General features: G+C 48.7%; 2 protein-coding genes across 3 annotated transcripts in view; one reads left to right on the top strand and one right to left on the bottom strand.

Annotated features, from left to right (window-relative positions):
* The window catches only part of PPM1E (protein phosphatase, Mg2+/Mn2+ dependent 1E), a 436,341-nt gene that overhangs the window by 315,978 nt on the left and 102,451 nt on the right, over nucleotides 1-17,912 (top strand). The gene's annotated exons all lie outside the window — the stretch shown is intronic.
* On the bottom strand, nucleotides 3,436-8,633 carry LOC143983017 (uncharacterized). Of its 2 annotated transcripts, XR_013274550.1 has the most exons (3): nucleotides 8,374-8,633; nucleotides 5,707-5,799; nucleotides 3,447-4,716 (listed from the first exon to the last, which is right to left on the bottom strand). XR_013274550.1 is itself a non-coding variant. In XM_077482227.1 (2 exons), exons 1-2 carry the CDS (start codon nucleotides 7,426-7,428, stop codon nucleotides 4,603-4,605), a joined length of 1,836 nt encoding a protein of 611 aa, XP_077338353.1. In that variant the 5' UTR covers nucleotides 7,429-8,147; the 3' UTR covers nucleotides 3,436-4,602. The 2 variants fall into 2 exon arrangements, 1 of the variants encoding a protein (XP_077338353.1); XM_077482227.1 differs by lacking the exon at nucleotides 8,374-8,633 and having other exon boundaries at nucleotides 3,436-4,716; nucleotides 5,707-8,147.

Raw genomic sequence — 17,912 nt, 5'->3', positions numbered from 1 at the left:
ATAGAACCCTGATATAGTAGAGAAGGTTGGGGAGAATATGATTTTTTGATAGTGTGTATTCTCCTGAAGGAACGGCATGCAGTTAGAAGACACAAGAGTTCTCTAAGTAGGGGTGGATAGGTTGCTTTATATAGGGAGTCAACAGAGAAGGTGATATTGACATCCAAATAAGGTAGAGATGAGGTTGACTTGATGTTTTAGTTCTCTCTAATTGTCTGGCATAACTGGGAATTTAGGTTGCTATCCAGTTATTTGGACTTGACTTCATTATCTTTGAGTCTTGAAGTGAAAATCTGATATGGTATTAAAGAGGTTTGGTGAGTTAAGGTGGAGAATGGAATTTATTTAATAAGCTGTTATCCGTGAATAGCACGACTTTGTGATGGGTGTCTGTGAAGTCAAGACCCGGAATCTAACTGTTCACTAGGATTGCAGCAGTGGGAGGTTCCATGTCCAAGATGAAGATGATCGGGATATCCGGAAAACTTGCTTTTACATTGTCTTTATGGAGATAGTTGACTTAGCTACAAGGACTTCTATACAATTCTTTAGAGTTCTGAGAAATTGGAAGCATTAAAAAAAATTCTGCTCTGCCAACAGGAAAGGGGGCAGGGGAGGCATAGAGCTGAGACAACAGACACTGGAGTTCAAGAACTATTTAGACTAAGTTGCTAGCGAGTCTACTCTGGCCAGTTAAAGGGTAACAGGGAGTGTTTTCTGTTTAAAGCAATGCAGGCCTTTTGCTAGCACAGTGTTGGGTTTGGTGCTTTGTGTGTAAAGTTTTTGTTTTTCTGCAATATAACTAAGGCACAGATTTGATTTTGTCCTAATCTTATCTAAGTGGTTACAACTACGAAGGGTTGAATTTGTTTTGTGTAGTTGAGAGACTCACTAGAATTCTGATTTGAGTTCCAGTTTTTCACGTTGAGAGGCGATTTGGAATAAGTGGCCCCTAAGTACTGTCTTATATGCTTTACAAACCATGACGGGCAAGGAGACAGAGTTAATGTTTAAGATGGGGGCCAGCAACCTGTTGATCGTGGGCAGGTGACAGGTAGATCGCATTCTTTCCTTGCAGACCCCCAAAACCTGGACAGGAGCAGAGTCGGCATGTACAGGAACTAATCCCCTGCATTTTCCTGCCACAGAAACTAAAAGCCATCTTCTCGTCCTCACCCTCTCGCTGGCATTCAGCTGCTGAAGGAGGAAAATGCAGGGGATCGGTTCCAGTAAATGCTGCCCCTGCTGCCTCTCCTGTCTAGGTTCCCCTTCCTTCTGCTGCCTAGGCCCCCCTGTATGCTCCCTTGGCCCCCCTCCCACCGCAGCAATGCCTGCTTCCCCTCGCCTCCTCTCCTGCAGGGCTGTTGTGTGGGATTGTTTCTAGGTTGGGAGCATAGGAAAGGGGCTGGTAAATGTAATTTACCAGCCCCTTCCTTTTCTGAATTAACACAGTGATTGGTACCAATCTCTCACTGTGTTCATTCATAACTGAAGCCTAGGAAACTGTGTTTCCTAGGCTTCAGTTTGTAAATAAACAGGGGGACTGTGCAGAGCGCTTCCTGTCCTTTCATTCTGTACAGCTGAAGCTGCAGAGATGCAGATTGAGGACTGTGTCCTTAATCTCCTTTCTCTGTCTCATAAGTGAAACATTAGGGGTCTGTTTAGACCCCTGATATTTCACTAAAGCCCCCCAAAAGGGCTGCTAAAAAAAGTTAAAAAAAATAATTAACAACTACTGATATGGTTTACTACCATATTGACACTGTCCACTGCTCTGACCGACACCATCCACTGCACTACTGACACGTCCACTGCCCACACACCATCCACTGCCCTACTGATGCTGTCTCCTGTTCTACTGAAAAAAAAGGGTGCAGAATCCCTGGTGTAAAGTGGTTTTAGCAATGTGCACAAGAGCACAGGCTCTGTCTGCTCTCTTTCTCAGGAGCCAGGAGTGCCGCAGGGGACACGAGAAGAGAAGGATTAGGGCTGCTCTGTGAAAAATTATTAAACAGAAGTATATTATGTTTATTTTAAAGAAGAAAAAATGTAAAGTTTAGAATCACTTTAAGTAGGGTTCTGTGGTACTTAATTTAAGTTTGTCTAGGATTTCCAGATGAGTGGGTAGCAATTCATTGAGGGACCAGGTTGTTTGAAGCCTATGTGGAGCAGCCATGTAGTATGATAGGGTTGTGGTCAGACCATGGTACATAAAATAATTTAGCTCTTGAAAGCTCTGGGAGGAAAAATTGCTGAAACCAGACATGGTCTATAACTGTGTACAAGTCATGTACAGCAGAGTAATAAGTGTAGTCCCTGAGAAATGGGTTTGGTTCATGCCAGGCATCTACAAAGTCTGATTTTATGATCATGGCCTGGAATGTCACTGTGTCTTAAGGCAGATATTTCTTGAGATAAAAATTATTTGATTAAAAAATTGGAATTCCATGTTGGTCAGCAAAACAAGGGACGGTATTATATGCGTATATTAAACTTCAGCTTTAACAAGTCATTATCACCGTATTTAAATAGGTCAATACCATAATTACATGTCATTAGTTAATGACATGTCTAATTAAACATGGCATTACCCCAATTAATTACATGAGCCATTGCTCCCAATTAAATGTGTCAATGTACTCAGTGACTTATATCTATGTCCTTTACTAAAAGCATAAACACTCCAAATAAATATTCAAATTCCCAAATTCATAAAATATGCCAATGCCCAGAAACGAAACATTCATGTTGTCAGTGAACTGAACTGTGATCCCAATTCCTTCAATGAAAGATATATATAGCCCAATGTTGTCAATAAGATTATTTGCTTGACTAGTGTAGTCTGAATGTTCCCCTTATACTATTTCTTACCTATTAGTAACGAGACCACACCATAGGTTGGAGTAAACTGGCCACAACAGCCTTTATTAAACATAACTCAAAATTCACTCCAAATAACTTGTAAATATGAAAATATATAAATATATATAAATATATAAATATAAATAACTTTATTAACATTAAACCACATTTAAATTAACATTAACTGCCCATTCTGGTGATCTCTGACGGTGACCACACTTAAGCCAATACCAAATCACTGCGGTACACCTGACCAACTTCCCAAAGGCCTCCACCTGTGACCGGTCGGAGACAACTTCCGCCAGTGAACATAACCGTATTCCCTCCAACGTTCAGGAATACCCAGAGGGGCCGATCGTTAGATGAGCCCCCCACACCCTCAGATCCCTTCTGAGTACCTGTCTACCGTCAGAAACCACCAGAAAACACACCGCCAACACGAAAAACTTTCAGCTGCCGTGACAACCGATGAAACCTGAAAAAGAAGAAAAAGACCAGCAACAAAAGACAACAAAACAAACACATAACAGTAGGGCGGGAGGGTGGGAAAAACTGCCTCCTCTGTGTAACACTGGGCTCCGAATGATTCCTTAAAGCCACACCTCTCCCTTTTATGTGACCCCTCCCCTACACTGAACTTGTTTCCTGCAAACCTGTTTCTACTCCACCCCCTTAAAGCTTAACCCTCTGTGTCCCTCATACACACTGTCATGTCCAGCACTCCTTATATCATTTCATTCTTAATCCGTGCTTCTCTTGACTAGTGTAGTCTGAATGTTCCCCTTATACTATTTCTTACCTATTAGTAACGAGACCACACCATAGGTTGGAGTAAACTGGCCACAACAGCCTTTATTAAACATAACTCAAAATTCACTCCAAATAACTTGTAAATATGAAAATATATAAATATATAAATATATATAAATATATAAATATAAATAACTTTATTAACATTAAACCACATTTAAATTAACATTAACTGCCCATTCTGGTGATCTCTGACGGTGACCACACTTAAGCCAATACCAAATCACTGCGGTACACCTGACCAACTTCCCAAAGGCCTCCACCTGTGACCGGTCGGAGACAACTTCCGCCAGTGAACATAACCGTATTCCCTCCAACGTTCAGGAATACCCAGAGGGGCCGATCGTTAGATGAGCCCCCCACACCCTCAGATCCCTTCTGAGTACCTGTCTACCGTCAGAAACCACCAGAAAACACACCGCCACAGCCCGAAAGGGTGACCCCCTCAACCTTGAGGGCCACCCCACACCCGAAGAGCTTTCTGTATCCCCTCCTGTAAGCCAAAGGACCAGAGGTCAATCCCCACATCCGATAGATGAACGCCATCCCGCTTAAGATAAAGCCCTACATTCACCTCCAATTCCCTGTGTCTCACCACAATGCCCCCGTTCTGCACTACAAACCGCCCAACAACCTTATTAACCCTAATCCTAGTTTTCTCAAGGCTGGCTAAAGACCTGGCCCCCCGCCACACCGTTCTGGCCACAATGTCCGACCACACCAAAATGGTGCCCGGGAAAAGGACTCGCATGCGCAACACATCCGCCTTGATATCCGCCAAAATGTCCTTCACTTTCCGAACTCCCAGGTCATTGCCCCCCGCATGAACAACCAGCACATCCGGGGGCTTATCCTTCAAAGCGAAGCGCTCCACCTCCCTCATGACACGCTCCCACCTCATGCCCGGGAAACCCAACCACATCACCCTAGCTACCTCCCTGGGGATACCCAATTGCCTGCCTGCTGGTAGAGAATCACCTCTCCTGGCCCCCCAGCAGACGTACGAATGCCCCAGGATCCAAACGAGGCGTTGAGAACCTCCATCTGGAATGAAAACAAGAGAAATAACACAACAACCAAAGGAATGTTACAAGCACAGTCCTCCCCCCCATAAATCCCACAGCAAACCACACCCCCAGCCGCACCCTCCTTACCCCAGTAGCAACTGCGGCCGGACATAGGACCGGAACCTCCGGGACTCCCATCTACCAATCCGGCGAACCACCGCCTCCTCCAGCCCACATCGAGCCGCTTCCGTGGCCGCCCCAATCCGAAAAGAGTGGGACGCGTAGTCCCGCTCATCCAAACCCACCGCCCTCAGGCATTGCCGAAAGACCGACACAAACTGAAAACGGGATAGAAAAGAGCCCTCCTCGTGCACCAAAAAGGGGCCCGCCCCCGCAGGCCGTACCGCCCGGAAAGCCCGTACCGCCGCCACCGGGCACACTACCGAGCCCGGCAGGGCGAGCAGCGTAATCGCCACTCCCTTGCCCCGTTGATCAGTCTTAGACCTACGCAACCGTATACTCACCCGATCCGCAACCACCTGCACATCCTGATCCAACAGACCCCCAGCCACCCGTTTTGAGCGACACACCAACTCCCCAATCCTAAAAGCCCCATAAAACGCCCACGAAAACGCTGCCGTAAACAGAACGGTCTCGTAAGCAGACGAGCAAACGTCCACCAGCCGAGAACAAATTGCCACCAAATTGTCAAATGACACCGGCCGGCGCGCATCCCTACCCTTCCAATCCCTCCTGTACCCCTTCAACGTTTGCCTCACCCAAAAATCCTTCGTCCCGTCCGGCTCCCCCCACAGTTTGAACAAAAAGGCCAACCCCGCCAGCTTCCGCTCAATAGACGCGGGAGACAGGCCCGTCTCAATGTTCCGGGCAACCCAGTACAATACCACCCAGCGCCGGTCAGAGCCCCGACCAGCCACTCCAACCTCCCGCAGGAACGCCCACCATTCCGCCCACACTCTAGAATAAGCGGACCATGTAGCCTCACTCAACGGCCTTTTTAACCAACCTGCGGCGATTCCAAGGGAAGTTCCCACATCCACCCGGGGCAGGGCGCCCCCGACTCCTCCGCTCCCGGCGCCAGCTGCCGGAACTTGTCCCACTGAAAACGAGAGAGCGAGTCAGCCAAAGAATTCTCCACCCCAGGTATGTGCACAGCATAAACGTAAACATTGAGCCGCAAACAGCGAAAGACCAGCTGTCGCAGCAGCCGTATGACCGGGGGGGAGGAAGCAGTCATACGATTGAGGACCTGGACCACCCCCATATTATCGCAATTGATGCGCAACTTCAAATTACAAAACTCCGCCCCCCACAGCTCCAATGCCACCACTATCGGGAACAATTCTAGCAAAACCAAATTGCCCAACAACCCCGCAACCTCCCATGAGCGTGGCCAAGGTTCCGCACTCCACCGACCCCGGAAAAATGCCCCATAACCCGTTGAGCCAGCCGCGTCAGTAACCAACTCCACATCGAAGTTGCTCACTGGCCCCGACATCCACATGGCCCGCCCATTATACGACTCCAAAAATTCATGCCAAGCCCGCAGGTCCTCCCGGTGTTCCCTTCGCAAACGCACAAAATGGGTAGGGGCGGTTACCCCGGCAGTGGCCCCCGACAGCCGTCGGCAGAACACTCGGCCCATAGGGATGATCCGGCAAGCGAAATTCAGCTTGCCCAACAGGGACTGCAGGGCCCGAAGCTGAACCTTCGGCCGGCCCTGCATGCCTGCCAACTCCGCCTGCAGATCCCGTAATTTATTCTCTGGCAAGCGACACTCCATTGCCATAGAATCAATCACGATTCCCAAAAAATTCAATTCCGTCACCGGGCCTTCCGTCTTATCCCCCGCCAACGGCACCCCGAACCTGCCCGCAATGTGCTGCAACGTGGACAGAAGAATCGCACACACATTGGAGGCAGGCGGGCCCACGCACAGAAAGTCATCCAAATAGTGGATGACCGACTCCAGGCCCGAAACATCTCTCACCACCCATTCCAAAAATGAACTAAAAGCTTCAAAATAGGCGCATGAAATGGAACAACCCATGGGCAGGCACAAGTCCACATAAAACTTGCCCCGCCAGTGGCATCCCAACAGCCGGAAGCTGTCCGGGTGGACCGGCAGAAGGCGAAACGCCGATTCCACATCCGCCTTGGCCATGAGAGCCCCACGACCATACCGCCTGACCCACCGTACCGCCGCGTCAAAAGACGTGTAGGAAACCGTACACGCCTCCGGGTCAATGAAATCATTGACCGACCCCCCTTTCGGAAAAGACAGGTGATGAATCAAGCGAAACTTCCCCGGCTCCTTCTTAGGAACTACACCCAACGGGGAGACCACCAGGTCCCCCCACGGCTGCACTTCGAAAGGGCCACCCATCCGGCCCAGCGCCACCTCTTTACCCAATTTGTCATCCACAACCCCCGGGTGATCTAAAGCCGATCGCAAATTCCTGGCCAACGGCGGCACCCCTCCCAAAGAACAGGGAATCCTAAAACCGTCCCGAAAACCCAGAATTAACCCCCGCGCCGCCTCACCATCCGGATACCTATTTAGGAAAGGAAGCATCCTTCCCAGGTTCACCGGCGTCATCCCTTTTTTGACCGGCGGCACCGGCCCGCTGACCCTTTTTGAAACAGCGGGACAGGGGGTGGGTGCCGCCGCACCCGGAGCACTCATGCTTGAAACGGCACGCGCCTCCGAATTTACAAGCCCCTTCATTAAAGGGCCAGCACACCCCCCACTTCTTTCCGGCCGGCAGTCCCGAGGAAGACGCACTCCCGGCCCCCCCCTGAAGAAACGGAGTGGGCGCCCGCGGAGCAGACATAAGCCTCATCCAGAGGCTTATGTCCTTGTGATCCCACCTCAGGTCAGCCCGCACTGCCTTACGCTGACGAAACTGCTCATCATAGCGCAGCCAAGCCAGCCCTCCATACACCCGGTGAGCCTCCCCAATCGCGTCCAGGTAACAAAACAACGCCGAGCAATGCTCGGGGTTCTTTTCCCCTATCACGCTAGCCAAGATAGCGAACGCCTGAAGCCAATTTGCAAATGTGCGCGGGATCAGCCGATACCTACGCTTCTCCTCGTCGTCCTTCTTGGAACTGTCCGGCTTAACCCTGTCCAAATTAAATTTCTCGAGGGGGAGCAAAGAGAAAATCTCCACATACTCACCCTTGCCGATCTTGTCCCGCACCTCCTGCTTCAAATGCGCCCCCAATGGGCCTTCGAAACAAACATAAACTTCGCACCGGGCAGCATCCGCGATCCTAACCAGGTCAGACCGCGCCCCCGGGTCCGCGGGCACCGGGGGAACCCCCGAGCCCACAGCCCCCGCATCCATGCTCCCCGACACCGCAGCAGGCGGTGCATCCCGCGCAGGCATAACCTCCGCCCCCCCAGCCCCCCCCACAGTACCCATCCAGGGGGCCACCTGAGGCGACCCGGAGCCCCCAGCAAACTTACCAACCAAGGCCTGCAGCCCCCCCAACAGCTCCTGCAACGGACCGGACGGCCCCCCCGGGGCCACAGGCCCCGCCCCCTGCGCTGAACCTGCCGCAACCCCCCCCAAGACGTCCCGGGATCCCGTGGGTACCGCACCCCCCTGCGCCACCCCCATCAGATCCCGCAAGGCATCCGCTAGCAATGTAGACTCCCGCAACTTACCCGGGCCCCCAGGGGCCTCGGCGACCGGTACCGGTCCGGGTGCAGAAAAGGACCCCTCCTCCTCCTGGGACAGCTCGCTCTCCGAACCGACCTCTCCAGCGCGCACCGGGGACGCGGCCATCCCCCTGTGCTCCGCGCGGCCCATCCGGTCCCTGCGATCCGGGACTGCAGGCAATGTCCTCCTCCCCCCGCCGCCCCCGGCATGCCGGCGTCTAAAACCAGCCCTGCCAGGCACCTTGGCAGCCTTCTGCGACCCTCCCTCCCCCCCCTCCAGCATGCGACCCCCCCGGAGCGCCCCCCTCCCCCCCACCGCGCGGATGCTGGCCCCAGACCCAGCATGCCGCAGATCCCCCGCCACGTGCACCCCCCCTAGGCCTGCCGACCCAGAGCCATCCACACTCCCCCCCACCTCCACCGGGCCCCGTGCGGTCCCGGCGCCATTTCCATGCGGCCGCGAAGCCCCGCCCCCCTCCGGTCGGCGGCGCAACGACCGCCCGGACCGGGGGGAGCCGAGAACCTGCCGTTTTGCCGGGGGGACCGATCGGTCCACCCCCGGGCTCCGGGAGTCACGAGGCGGCCGAGGAGTAGGCCCAGGAGAAAAACGCGCCGGAGGCCGAGACCTCCGCGCGCGCAGTGGAACCTCACCTGTTCCGCCGCCGTCCACATCGCCGTCCGCCAGGTCACCCACACGTTCCCGCAGCCAGTCCGCACCGTGCACCTCCGCCGCCCGTCGCAGCCGCGCGAAGAGTCCCTCGAGGTCCGCCATAGCAGAGGAGCAGCGAAAAACTGCCTCCTCTGTGTAACACTGGGCTCCGAATGATTCCTTAAAGCCACACCTCTCCCTTTTATGTGACCCCTCCCCTACACTGAACTTGTTTCCTGCAAACCTGTTTCTACTCCACCCCCTTAAAGCTTAACCCTCTGTGTCCCTCATACACACTGTCATGTCCAGCACTCCTTATATCATTTCATTCTTAATCCGTGCTTCTCTTTCTCTTTGAGTTATTTATTAATATCGACTACTTTTTGGCTTATAGAAAAATTGGTTTATCACTGCTTAATCCACTTTAACTGCTTATTTAGAACAGCCAGACAGCTTAATCCTAAGGGTGGGAGGCAGTTTTTAGCGCCCCCTAGAGCAATGTTATCGCTGTGATCAATCACATTAATTACACATGAAAACAAAGGCTGCATGTTGCAGTCAGTGTTCTGTTTCCCAATTAGAAATGAATTTTAAGAGGAAACAGTGTTTCCTACAGCAGTTGGCACTTTAGGAAAAAACTCTGTGATCTCTTATTCTTTTTTCACACAGTCACAGCCAGTCTGTGTCATAATGACACTGTACTGGAGGGCTAGTGATCAAGGACATTGCCTGGCTGCTTTGGTGACACTGTATGCCAGTGCAGCCAGCTAGTGTCGCTGATCACTAGCCAAACCAGTACAGTTGTTATTGTACTAGCGCAACCAGTGTAAACCAGTACAGTTGTTATTGTACCAGCGCAACCAGTGTCCCTGACCTCTGCCACACTAGTACAGTGTCGCCAGACCAGTGCAGCCGCAGGACTGTGTTACGCAGTCCAGAAAACTGCAGGGTCATTCACAAAGCACCTTGCACATGCTCAGTGGCCAGCCAGCTGTGAAGCCAAAAGCAGCCTAGCCAGCTGCCCACAGTTAGGGTGCCTGCGCTGGGAAACCAAAGGCTAGTGAAGAACTAGCCTGGCTGTGGGCGGTGCTGGATTCCTGGACAGGTAAGTGTCCTTTTATTAAAGTCAGCAGCTACAGTATTTTTTTTCTAGAATGAACAATCGCTTTAAAGTTGATTAACACAGTAAAGTTCCACTTTAAGTTTTGGGTAGCAGTCAGCCACTCCATCTAACTGCAGCTGGCTTCCAACCAGAAATGATGAACTAGCAAATACAGAGTCCAAAGATATGGTACCTCAGACTGTAAAGTAGTCATACATTCATGCAGAGAAATTAAAGCCATTAGACTGGTCTAAGGCCAGTCGATTTAAAAAAAAAAACTTTTTTATTGTTTCAAGAATAATCAATGAGAATACAATATGTACATTGCATAACGTTTTACATGTTGTCATACAATGACATTTATGAGATACCAACTTGGTTTATGGTCAAACATAGAGATAACAGAAACAGTAAAACCTTCAAGTACTTGCACAAATATGCTACCCCAGCGGAGATATGTACTTGATTCGCTGTTCCCTCCCCTAGACACCCCAATGGGTACTCAACTGTGCCCTCGGGGAGGGTGGTGTCGTGATACTTGAGTTTAGCATATTTCCTACACCCATAGTCTAAAGTGAGTAATGTACTGCATAGCCTGAGATCACAGTAAGAATATATCAAGGCATTAGTGGTGGATGTCATAAGAATCCAGCGGCTCCTGACCACTGTTCCCACGGTGTCCACCTACATTTTTCTTTGGGTAGCAGACCCTCACTGGAGGCCACCATTAAAGTGGAGGGCCACCCTGAAAATCAAAAATACATTAAAATTTAGCAAAAAATCTGAAAAAAAAAATTAAATATTTTTTTTAAACTTACCAGAAATGCCTTTTGCTAGGCATATCGTCCTAATCTGCCTCTTCCTCCTCCGCGGTGATCTTCGGTCTTCTGGGTAATGTGCGGCGTCTTCTGGGTAATGGGGCGCTGTGTGTTCTGGGAACTGTGTGTCCCAGAACACAGCGCGCCCCATTCACAAAGCGCTGCACGACTCGCGCATGCGCAGTAGGAAACGGGCAGTGAAGCCGCAAGGCTCCACTGCCTGTTTCCCTTAGTTGAAATGGTGGCGCCGGGACCCTGAGAGCCGAGGGACGGGTCAGCCTTGGCGGCCGACATCACGGGCGCCCTGGACAGGTAAGTCTGCTTATTAAAAGTGAGCAGCTACAGTGTTTGCAGCTGCTGACTTTTAAAAAAAATGTTTTAAAGCTGGCTCTCCTCTTTAATTCATAAACATAATGGAGGTTGACGATTCCTGGAAGCTGGTTAGTGGAGGGAATCTTATCCGTTTTCCATAACCTGGTTATGGACAACCTAGCTGCCATTAGGATGTGAGTCATTACATACTAATTCATATTTGAGTGACTGACAGAGATAGGGAAAAAATGGTGGGGGAGAAGTGGGAGGGAAGGTTGAAAAAAAAAGGAGGCATGGTAATGTAGTATAAGGGATGAGGGAACAGAAAAAAATGGAAGGGGAAGGAATACTGGAAAGAACGACACACTAGTGCAATTTCAGATGCTACTTGAGACAATGGAAATCACATTGTTTTCAATGGCACCTGTTCACATCAATGCAACTCAGAACAGTGCAGAACATTTTGGAAAAGATGCGATTACAGCACAATGTTTACCCCATAGAACATGAAAACCACATTTAAGTTGCACTACATAATTGCACTGAAAATTTGAATCGCAGTAGTAAAATGTTCTACTCAGTATTTGAGGTTGGAGTATGCAACTTGTACATATATACATATTTTCTCTTTTTGAAGGAAGATAGTATCAAAAACCACCTTCTCAAGGATAGGTTTGTTATATAAAACCCTTTAACTTGTAGTCCTGTTAGCTGGTCATTGTGTGCCTATAAAAATGTTCTGCCACAAGGCTTTTCTTTTTCCTTTTTTAATATCCCTAAGGTGTTCTCCCGCTCCCACCTTTTAATTGGTGTTTGTCTTACTGATATAATACTTCTGACCTGGGTAGTCAAGCATTTAAATTACCTTAGTTGTGGCACAATTTACAGATTCATTTATCCAAAATCTCTCATTTCCATCAGCACTAATGAATTCTTTAGTCTTCTTTACAAAGGAACATATTTGTCATTGTCCGCATGCTTACATTTCTTTAAATCTTGGGATATCCTTTAACCAAGTTTAATACAAATTCGAACTAAACCAGGTAATCTCTCAAGTTCCTTGCTCATTTTGCCTTTTTGCCCAGGACCAACTATTTCTGTTAGTCCTGTGCCCTAGCATAAAATGTGCCAATGGTTGTTGGTATCCACTTTAGTTTTTGCCAATGAGAGCTGCACTAAGTGAACATCCTTGTTAGCTTCTGGTTTATTTCTGAAGGTCTTGGTAAAAAGTCTATCACCTTGATGGATATCATACAGTCCAAAAAGGACATCTGATTTGTATCCATAGCAAAGGTCAACTTGATATTGCTTTAGTTTAGAATCAACAGAAATTTCTGCATTTCCCTTTCCAATTGCCACTGTCACGTCACATTCGGCACATCCCGCTGTAGTGTGCATGCGCGACGCCACCATATGCGTTCCAGCACAGGGCCCCGCGCGGGCTCGCTTTGCTCGCCGCGCTTCGGGCACAGCCTCGTTGCGCTCGTGATCTAACTCTATGTCTACTTGGATGGTGGGGCTTGAACCTGGACTCAGGGATGGAATGCATATGGCGGTGTCGCGCATGCGCAGTACAGCGAGTAGCCAAATGTGATAGGTCGCCATGTGTGACGAAACACCACCACAACATCAAAGCATGCAGTGAGTGTGCTTTTTTAACAATGCTTTCACTGAAAACCCCGAAGACCCTTTTCCCTCTCAGTGTGACTTATTTGCTTTATAGTACATTGGGATCGTTGTCACTGTAATTAGAAAGATAATTGTTGGTTATGGTGGGATTTAATTTGTTTAGGGGGTTACTAAACCCACAACAGTAAAATCAATCTGTATACGCAGTAAAGCATGCTTGTTATACTAACTGTGGAACCTAAGGTGTTAATCATCCGCATTGTGTAAAAATGTTGTTTGATCCTGTCTTCATTGATCCTCCCATTCTTCCACAATCCCCAATCCACTTTGATAGAACAGAGCCTTGGAGGCACTCTGCACATGCTCAGTTTGGTGTGTATTGCTAGGGAGTTCTTTTTTTGGGAGGGTGCGTGTTATTGGCACAGGGCCAATCAGCACTGTCCAGACAGGTCGTCAGAGATCCTGCAGACTTATAGGACTGTCAGAGTAGAATGAAAATTCCTCCTACAAGTTTTAACCAAACACTCATAGAAGTCACAAGACTGCTATATACTGCTGATGATGAGAAAAAGTATTTAGCAGTCTATATCTACTAAAATTGCATTTCTATGTTCTGTGTACTGTGGGAGACCAGATCTAGTGAATGCACTATCCTGGATTTACAAACACTTTAATTTGACAGCTGTGGTGTGAGTGATATATACAATATGGTGACCAGGGATGAGCTCAGGCATGCTTGTATACATGGGGCTGCAGAGCCTTCTCTTCCTACGATTGGTTGTCCACTTTTACAGTTTCAATGCAGGATAGCTCGGGTGGGTTCAGCCTGCTGTCTGAACATGCCTGAGCTCATCCCTTGTGGTGGCTTTGTGACCACTTTGCCATATAGGATATTACATGTACAATATACTTTGGCCCCTTATATATGGACATGTTGATTATCAATGCCAGGCAGTTGAACTACATTTATAAAACACCTTAGTCACCTATTACAAACCAGCAATGGCCACTGGTTAGCCCTATCTACATTGTTGCTGTCACAAAACATTAAGTTACAGCAAAAAAATAAAAAATAGGGCATTTTGTGTTAGGCATGCATCAGACCTATAGACCAATCAGTGTTCCATCTATTCTAGACTATGACGCGAGACGTGCTAGGAGACGGGACCTTGTTACAGCTCCACACCGTCGCCAAACACAGACCCAGATCTGTCACACACAGCGGGAGACTACAGACAGTGAGACTACATACGTGGGCACAGCGAGGCTGCATTCATGGCACAATAAGGTTGCATACATGGTCAGAGAGGCTGCATACATGGTCAGTGAAGATGCATACATGGACACGACGAGGCTGCATACATGGGCATGGCGAGGCTGCATTCATGGGCACAGTGAGGCTGACTACATGGTCAGTGTGGCTGCATACATGGTCAGTGAAGCTGCATACATGGTCAGAGTAAGACTGCATTCATGGGCACAGTGAGGTGGCGTACATGGGCCGGTGAGGCTGCATACATGGGCACAGGTGAGGCTGCGTTCATGGGCACAGGTGAGGCTACTTTCATGGGCACAGTGAGGCTGCATACATGGGCACAGTGAGGCTGAATTCATGGGCACAGTGAGGATGCATACATGCTCAGTGAGGCTGCATATATGGGCACAGTGAGGCTGCAATGATGTGCACAGTGAGGCTGAATTCATGGGCACAGTGAGGCCACTTAAATGGGCAGTGAGGCTGCATACATGGGCACAGTGAACCTGCATACATGGGCACAGGTGAGGCTGCATACATGGGCACAGTTAGGCTGCATACATTGGCACAGTAAGGCTGCATTCATGGGCACAGTGAGGCTGCAATGATGGGTACATTGAGGCTGCATTGATGGGCACAGTGAGGCTGCAATGATGGTCACAGTGAGGCTGCAATGATGGGCACAGTGAGAGTGTATTAATGGGCACAGTGAGGGTGTATCCATGGGCACTGTAAAGCTGCATTTTATGGACATAGTGAGGCTGCATATGATGAGCACAGTGAGGCTGCATTTGATGGGCAGTGATGAGGCTGCATTGATCTCTTGTATCATGTCTGTAGTCTCTGACCATCTCTTGTATCATGTCCGCAACCTCTGACCATCTCTTGTCTTATATCATGTCTGCAATCTCTGAGGGGGAGTCTGAAGAGGAGTCAAGAGTGGGAGTGCCACCGGGATGGGGGTCATGGGAGAAGTCAGATGTGCGTGGACTGTGGAGAGGAGACTATAGGATAAAACCAGAGCCAATCAAGCTGGAGCAGACTGACTGAGCCCTGGAAGCTGCACCTGAGAGGAGGTCAGTGACAGCACCACCAGGCCAGTCTGTGGGGTTGTCACTGATGTAAGGGGGAGTGAAGATAATGTAAGGGGGCACTGATATAAAGGTTCCCCCCTTATATCAGTAACCCCCCCTTACTTTGGTGTTTTCACTCTGCTGAAGGTAGTCTCTGGTCAACAGAGTCCGTCGTATCTACCCCCCCCCCCCCGTTCCCACAGTTCCTGGGGTCCCCCTTGATGATAGAACACTTTTACTATATATATATATATATATATATATATATATATATAAAGCCCTATATGCTTTCATATCTGTCTTCTCCATGTATAATATACTCCTTTAAAATGCATGGTTTTCCCTTTCACGAAGAACAAGAAAATAATGACGTTATGCTGTCTTGCTGATATAATAATGCTATCGGGCTGGTATGAAATTTTTTCCAGGGCTGGTTTTTATTCCCAGTCCGGCCTTGGCTACAGCATTGCATGACAGAGAACTGGAAAATTGCCTGTACAGGAAAGAAGTGTAACAAGCCTGCCTTGAAATGGTTAAATATAAACACAGCAGAAGTATAAGGCCAGATTTACACTATTGCTTTGCAGTAGCAAGTGGTAATCAGGGCCGTCTTTAAGGCAGGGCAAAAGGGGCAGCTGCCCTGGGCCCTGTCATTGTTGTGGGGCCCAAAACAGCTGCCTCATACTTGCCAACGATCCAGGTTTAAATTCCCTTGTCCCTTGAAGTTTTATTCCTGTGCTGTGCCCCAATATCTCAGTGTGAAGTGCTGCTACTAATGCTGACCAGCTCTGCCCTATTGTGCACAGGTGACTCACCTGCAGACCCTGTGTTTACATGTAAATAACTGGAATTTGTATGTAAATAGCGGCGACAATACTAAGGAAATAGCTGCGGTTGGCGGCATTGATATGTAAATAAAGGTGACATTCCTATGTATATCATGCTCCCCTGCAGTGAGGAGGTGATGTGCTGTAACTTCTAGCAACTAATCAGTGAGCTGTAATGTGTGCTGTAACCTCTAGCAACCAGTCAGTAAGCAGTAATGATATGCTGTAACTGCTGGCAACCAATCGCAATTGCTGCCTCATCTGATACAGAAAACAGATTTTAAGTATAGCTGCTATTTATTGTATGTCTCAGAGTAGGTGGAGAGGGAAATTGCAAGGGGGGAGGGGGGGCCCAAGAAAAATTTTGCCCAGGGTCCAATCTATATTAAAGACAGCCCTGGTGGTAATGCACTATGTATGTGTTTGTGCTTGGCAGAGATATTCAAGGCACTAAGACAGTGCACTGTGCATTGCATTCCCCCCCAAAAAAAAGGTTTGTGCCATGGTTTAGGCTGTACTGGTTTGCATTGGCAGTCTATTCAACGCGATTGGCTTGCCTTTACACAATGAACTTTAAAGCGTGATGTGTGTGGCCTTGTAAACCTGGCCTAAGGCTAAATATTAATAATATCCACTTCTTGACCACCCCATAGCAGAAATACTGCTTTAGGGCAGCTGTTCTGTACAGAATCATATATATATATATATATATATATATATATATATATGTATGTGTATATGTAATTCTGCACTGCCACCTATGGGCTGTGATTACGCACAGAAGAAGCCGATCTGCGAGTACCTGTCGATGGATGTCTGCCGGCACCCACTGATCATCAGGCAGAGACACAGGATGGAGCTCTGCCTATGTAAACAAAGGCAGAGCTCGGTTCTGACAGGGGGAAAGTAATGGATTTGGTGTCCCTGCAAAGCATGGACTAATATCCATCACTACTCTTAGTGAAAGCAGCACACAGTTCACGCAAAAATACTGATTAGGCACACAGTGAACCCTTTGATTGCCCTAGATTTTTAACCCCTTCCCAGCCAGTGTCATAAGTCCAGTGACGGTGCACATTTTTAGCTCTGATCACAGTTAGCCCTGTACACACGGTCGGACATTCCGATCACCAAATCCGTGTTTCATACACACAGTCAGACAAAGTTGTCGGAATTTCCGGTCGTCAAGAACGCAGTGACATAAACCGCGTACGACGGGACTAGAAAAGGGAAGTTCAGCACCACGTGCGGCACCCTTTGGGCTCCTTCTGCTGATCTCATGTTTATCGTGTGTTAGTAGAAGTTTGGTTAGAGACGATTCGCGCTTTTCAGATTTGTGCTTCAGATCGTTACTGCTTTTCAGTTTGTGCTTGTCGGTGCGTATCTGCTTATCAGTGCGTGTAGTCAGTTTATATTTGTTGGTCATTGCGTACTATATCTTGGTATAGTACGCTTTGATTTTCAGTGCTTATTGTCCGCTCGTTTCTGGTTTTCAGTTCATTCTTTCAGGCCTTGCTGTTTATTGGTGCTTTCTGTTAGTCCGTTCTGACAAGCCGACCATTTTGAAGCCATATTTCGTGTACGTACTAGTCGTAGAGTTCGTGCTGTGCAGGGACTTGGTGTTGGGATTTTAGCTTTGGCACAAGCCCAGTCCATGGACAGGGTGTGGTGGAGTTCATGGAGCAAGAATTGGTTGCTCTAGCGTGACCAATTCTCGCACATGCCTTTTGCTTTGTGAGATCTGGGAGAATAATCCTGATGATTTCATGAATTATCTCTGGATGACGGACCCCGTTTTTCACCGCCTGCTGGCTTTGCTGTTCCCTTATATCAGCAGGCAGGATACCTGCATGCGGCAAGCCATCACTCCGGAGCAGAGG

Source organism: Lithobates pipiens, unplaced genomic scaffold (genome assembly GCF_037356315.1).
Source record: "Lithobates pipiens isolate NorthernLeopardFrog02 unplaced genomic scaffold, aLitPip1_a1.2 Scaffold_16, whole genome shotgun sequence".
Taxonomy (NCBI): Eukaryota; Metazoa; Chordata; class Amphibia; order Anura; family Ranidae; genus Lithobates; species Lithobates pipiens.
Note: the sequence above shows the minus strand (reverse complement) of the source record. Positions and strands in the feature narration are given on the sequence as shown.

Coding starts and splice junctions, on each gene's coding strand:
- LOC143983017 (XM_077482227.1), bottom strand. CDS start 7,428: ATGAAGGGGCTTGTAAATTCGGAGGCGCGTGCCGTTTCAAGCATGAGT. Junction 4,717..5,706: donor TTCCCTTGGAATCGCCGCAG/GTTGGTTAAAAA, acceptor TTTTCATTCCAG/ATGGAGGTTCTCAACGCCTC.